Source organism: Octopus sinensis, linkage group LG17, assembly GCF_006345805.1.
Source record: "Octopus sinensis linkage group LG17, ASM634580v1, whole genome shotgun sequence".
Lineage (NCBI taxonomy): Eukaryota > Metazoa > Mollusca > Cephalopoda > Octopoda > Octopodidae > Octopus > Octopus sinensis.
The window spans coordinates 25,868,891-25,874,877 of record NC_043013.1 but is presented as its reverse complement, the minus strand read 5'-3'; the positions used below and the strand labels follow the sequence as shown (position 1 = coordinate 25,874,877).

The following is a 5,987-nucleotide window of genomic DNA, read 5'->3' as shown; positions in this document are numbered from 1 at the left end:
AATGACGCCACCCCGCTGGCTAAGCGAGCAGGCCAATATATATATATATATATAATATATATATATATATATATATATATATATATATATATATATATATATATATATATATATGTATATATATATATATAATATATATATATGTGTGTGTGTGTGTATATATATATATACATTATATTATATTATATTATATATATATTATATTATATTATATAGTGTGTGTGTGTGTATATATATATATACATTATATTATATTATATTATATTATATATATATATTATATTATATAGTGTGTGTGTGTATGTATGCAGACGCACAAATCACAAACCATGCTTATGAATAAATCTGCACAAATGAACATTTTCAGAGAAAATGCCCAAATATTATCAATAATATAAAAGATATTTTGCTGTTATTTCAAGCATGTCGTGTAATGGACCCTGTAGATGTACAGGGCATGCAAAATGTCTCTCCGCAGTGAAGTTTTTCATCCTCTGAGGTCTAATGTATTCTTTTGTAGTCTTATACCATTTTATAAATATTTATTTTGCAATAAAACACTTACTGCGGATAAACTTTTGATCATCCTTTAGCTAAGTTGATTGATATTATTGTGAGGAATATTGTCCAAACGAATCCGAAGACTTAGCCTCCAAGATAGAGCTAATAAGAATTGTTTCTAATTTAGCCCCAAGGCCTGATAAAGATTCTTCTCGAATCAAAGGGGCAGGTTTCCCAATTAACGTGCTGCATATATTCCCGATTGGACGCCTGTCCGACGCAAGGTGACTCATTTTTGTCTGCTGAGTGTACTGGAGCAACGTGAAATGAAGTGTGTTGTTCAAGAACCCAACGCATTACCTGGGCCGGGAACCGAAACCGCAGTCGTACGATCATGAGTCCAACACCCTAACCACTAAGCAACGCGCCTCGGCATTTGGATATGGTGTGGGCTGATTAGGTTGGTCGATTAAAACGACACTCCGTATTTCAATTGTACTTTATTTCACCGACCTTCGAGCACATCAACAGCAAAACTGAACTTAGCAGAATTTGAACTCGCGATCTATGACATTCATCTTCTGCGGTCGATTAAAACAAGAACCGGATTTGATGGTCCTGACTACACCCCTGCCCCAGGTTGCTCGCCTGACTAAACCCCCTGCCTCAAATTGCTCGCCTGACTAAACCCCTGCCCCAAATTGCTCGCCTGACTACACCCCTGCCCCAATTGCTCGCCTGACTACACCCCTGCCCCAAATTGCTCGCCTGACTAAACCCCATCCCCAAATTGCTCGCCTGTCTAAACCCCTGCCCCAAATTGCTCGCCTGACTAAACCCCTGCCCCAAATTGCTCGCCTGACTAAACCCCTGCCTCAAATTACTCGCCTGACTACACCCCTGCCCCAAATTGCTCGCCTGACTAAACCACTGCCCCAAATTGCTCGCCTGACTAAACCCCTTCCCCAAATTGCTCGCCTGTATAAACCCCTGCCCCAAATTGCTCGCCTGACTAAACCCCTGCCCCAAATTGCTCGCCTGACTAAACCCCTGCCCCAAATTGCTCGCCTGTCTAAACTCCTGCCCCAAATTGCTCGCCTGACTAAACCCCTGCCCTAAATTGCTCGCCTGACTAAACCCCTGCCCCAAATTGCTCGCCTGACTAAACCCCTGCCCCAAATTGCTCGCCTGACTACACCCCTGCCCCAAATTGCTCGCCTGACTACACCCCTGCCCCAAATTGCTCGCCTGACTACACCCCTGCCCCAAATTGCTCGCCTGACTACACCCCTGCCCCAAATTGCTCGCCTGACTACACCCCTGCCCCAAATTGCACGCATGACTACACCCCTGCCCCAAATCGCTCGCCTGACTAAACCCCTGCCCCAAATTGCTCGCCTGACTACACCCCTGCCCCAAATCGCTCGCCTGACTAAACCCCCTGCCTCAAATTGCTCGCCTGACTAAACCCCTGCCCCAAATTGCTCGCCTGACTACACCGCTGCCCCAAATTACTCGCCTGACTAAACCCCTGCCCCAATTGCTCGCCTGACTAAATCTCCTGCCTCAAATTGCTCGCCTGACTAAACCCCTGCCCTAAATTGCTCGCCTGACTAACCCCTTCCCCAAATTGCTCGCCTGACTAAAGCCCTGCCCCAAATTGCTCGCCTGACTAAACCCCTGCCCTAAATTGCTCGCCTGACTAAACCCCTGCCCCAAATTGCTCGCCTGACTAAACCTCTGCCCCAAATTGCTCGCCTGACTACACCCCTGCCCCAAATTGCTCGCCTGACTACACCCCTGCCCCAAATTGCTCGCCTGACTACACCCCTGCCCCAAATTGCTCGCCTGACTACACTCCTGCACCAAATTGCTCGCCTGACTAAACCTCCTGCCTCAAATTGCTCGCCTGACTAAACCCCTGCCCCAAATTGCTCACCTGACTACACCCCTGCCCCAAATTGCTCGCCTGACTAAACCACTGCCCCAAATTGTTCGCCTGACTAAACCCCTGCCCCAAATTGCTCGCCTGACTACACCCCTGCCCCAAATTGCTCGCCTGAGTACACCCCTGCCCCAAATTGCTCGCCTGACTAAAGTCCTGCCCCAAATTGCTCGCCTGACTACACCCCTGCCCCAAATTGCTCGCCTGACTACACTCCTGCCCCAAATTGCTCGCCTGACTACACCCCTGCCCCAAATTGCTCGCCTGACTACACTCCTGCCCCAAATTGCTCGCCTGACTACACTCCTGCCCCAAATTGCTCGCCTGACTACACTCCTGCCCCAAATTGCTCGCCTGACTACACCCCTGCCCCAAATTGCTCGCCTGACTACACCCCTGCCCCAAATTGCTCGCCTGACTACACTCCTGCCCCAAATTGCTCGCCTGACTACACTCCTGCCCCAAATTGTTCGCCTGACTAAACCCCTGCCCCAAATTGCTCGCCTGACTACACCCCTGCCCCAAATTGCTCGCCTGAGTACACCCCTGCCCCAAATTGCTCGCCTGACTAAACCCCTGCCCCAAATTGCTCGCCTGACTACACCCCTGCCCCAAATTGCTCGCCTGACTAAACCCCCTGCCCTAAATTGCTCGCCTGACTAAACCACTGCCCCAAATTGCTCGCCTGACTAAACCCCCTGCCTCTAATTGCTCGTCTGACTAAACCCCTGCCCCAAATTGCTCGCCTGACTACACCCCTGCCCCAAATTGCTCGCCTGACTAAATCCCCTGCCCCAAATTGCTCGCCTGACTAAACCCCCTGCCTCTAATTGCTCGTCTGACTAAACCCCTGCCCCAAATTGCTCGCCTGACTACACCCCTGCCCCAAATTGCTCGCCTGACTACACCCCTGCCCCAAATTGCTCGCCTGACTAAACCCCCTGCCCCAAATTGTTCGCCTGACTAAACCATTGCCCCAAATTGTTCGCCTTGTGGCTCAATTAGAAGCTATTATTGTGATTTTTTGTTAACGTCGTTGTTTCTCATTTACAGGTCTTATCACCCTTTACTGAATAGGCATACAAGCGTTCCAACCATGACTAAGCCGATGTTTTTTTTAAGCATCGCACACAAAATATTGGTTTCAAATTTTAGCACAAGTCCAGCAATTTTGAGGAAGGGAGTAAGTCGATTGCATCGACCCCAGTACACAACTGGTACTAATTTTATCGATCCATTTTATCGATGAAAGGTAAAGTAGACCTCAGCGGAATTTGAACCCAGAATGTAAAGACGGACGAAAGGTCGCTAAGCATTTTGTCCGGCGTGTTAACAATTCTGCCTGCTCGCCGCCTTCGTGCATCTAATTTTACATTACTCTAAGTAGCCGTATATCTCACCTGTTTTAAGACCATGGTGTGTGACGAGGTGAATGTGTTTTCTATTTCTAGCGGACTCCCATGCCGGCGTCTCGTTGATGTCGCTACAGTTGCAGTTTCTGCTGCTGTTGCAGTTATTGCCCTTAGCATTTTCTGTTTTTTTTTTTTTTTTACTTTCATACAAAAGGAAATGAGAAAAATGACAGAAATACCAGCGTTAATATTGATTTTCATATTTGCCAAATGGAATATAAATTTTAAATGATCTTTTCGTTTTCAAAAAGATAGAAAATTATTTATAATCAAATCAGATATACTACGTTGCTTTGCATCTTTTTTCATTTTTTGTCTCATGGACAAAACAAAACGGAACTAACTCACACACACACACACTCACATACTCGTTGTGTTGAGCCCTCCTGAGCCCAGTCAGGAAGCTTAATCCTTCCTTCCTAGAACGTCGACCTTCTGGAAGTCCCTTCCAGCCCACACCTTCTAAGTGTTGACTTAAAAAAGTTTCAGAAAACCATTAATGGACACAGTCTCGCTAATCCAGAAGGGCCTTCGAAGACCCTTATAGATCAAGTCAGTAAAAGGTGGAGAAAGGTGCAAACATGCAAGGAGTACTAATAAATCAGTTAACGTCCCCACTGAACCCTTTATTAAACAACGGGCCGTTAGGAAATCTCAAAAGAAGGTTAATACTTCCAGCGAGGTGGCTAAATGGTTTGTAAAGCTGCCGTCTTTTAATGACGGAATTCGTCAGGAGATTCGCTGGAAAGACTGAGTATGCAGCTGGAGCATTACTCTTTTACTCTATAATTTGTTTGAATCATTTAACTGCGGCCATGCTGGAGCACCGCCTTTAGTCGAACAAATCGACCCCAGAACTTACTCTGTTGGGAGATTGTAATTCACAGTTCCCGATCTCAACAAACTCTACATCCACCGTTCGCAAACTGAACAGCCACGTTAGAGAACTCATTCCCCATTTATACAAATGCTTGTACAACATGGCTCCAAACATCCGCAGCTACGTTGTAAGCAAAACATCAGTCGCCAACAACACAACAGAAAGGAAGGTTAGCTTTTAAAATTGAATGAATTAATTTGAATTTATATTTACCTCACCAGTGGAATAATAAATAAAACAAGCAGAAAAAGAAAGTTAAATCTACTTAATATTTGTTCTAACTTAGAATAAAAGGCAGAAAAGCATATACTTCACAGATAATTCATAATTTAATTATGCACTACAGCGTTTTTAAGAGAATAAAAACACTATTATTTAAACAATTATCTTATTACGAAATAATAAACAAGAATTAAATTAATTTATTCCACAAGAATTTAACTGCATTGTAATAATGTATTTAAGTTTAACCCTTTGAATCTGCGAACACGCTTTATCCAGTGTGATTTTCTTTGACCCTATCCCTGGAAGCGAAATTCTTACTGGACCCCAGTAATGAACTCATTTGCACACAGCCAATCAGAGCTCATCTTGACCTTGTTGCCAAGTTAACAAAGGTTGGCATTCAAAATGGCGACCTCTGATTGCTATGCGAATATTGTATTGTGCTCTCATTCAGATGCCAATATTATCGATATTGAACACATACGCTGAGATTGTGCTGACCGTGACGACGACTGCATGGAGTCGAACGATCAAAAAAATGAAAATGACGGAGCTGACTGCGCGGATATGGCAATTTCAGATAGTAAACGCGATTATGTGACAAATCCACGGCTAGAAAGTTTACACTAGTAACGCTCTCTTCAAAACTCATTTAACACACGGCAAAATTTTGATACACGCGGTTGCACATCAAGATCAAGTACTGAAGATAGAAGTGACCCAATAAGGAATGAGCTAAACAAACCTTTTCTTGCTTTACAACAAAGTTATGTTCAAGACAAATAATTCTTTTGGAGACCAGTGAAAACATTCACCAAGCAACTTCCGAAACTAACTTCTGGAACAGATAATGCGTTAGCTTCTGCGCTTCACTACCTTGGTCAGTACTCTGGGGTGGAACATGCTCTTGGCAAGTTAAAACGAAAATCTCTAATGCGGATTTTTTTTTCTTACAAACGAAGATCTCTAGCCAGTATGAAGACAATTGGTGTGCAACCAACTGCAACATCCAGGAGAAAGATGG

General features: G+C 44.5%; 1 protein-coding gene across 1 annotated transcript; it reads left to right on the top strand.

The window, feature by feature from the left end:
* Positions 1-423: 423 nt before the first annotated feature.
* On the top strand, positions 424-3,109 carry LOC115220720 (platelet glycoprotein Ib alpha chain-like). The gene is made up of 2 exons (XM_036510353.1): positions 424-430; positions 2,601-3,109. Exons 1-2 carry the CDS (start codon positions 424-426, stop codon positions 3,107-3,109), a joined length of 516 nt encoding a protein of 171 aa, XP_036366246.1.
* Positions 3,110-5,987: the final 2,878 nt, after the last annotated feature.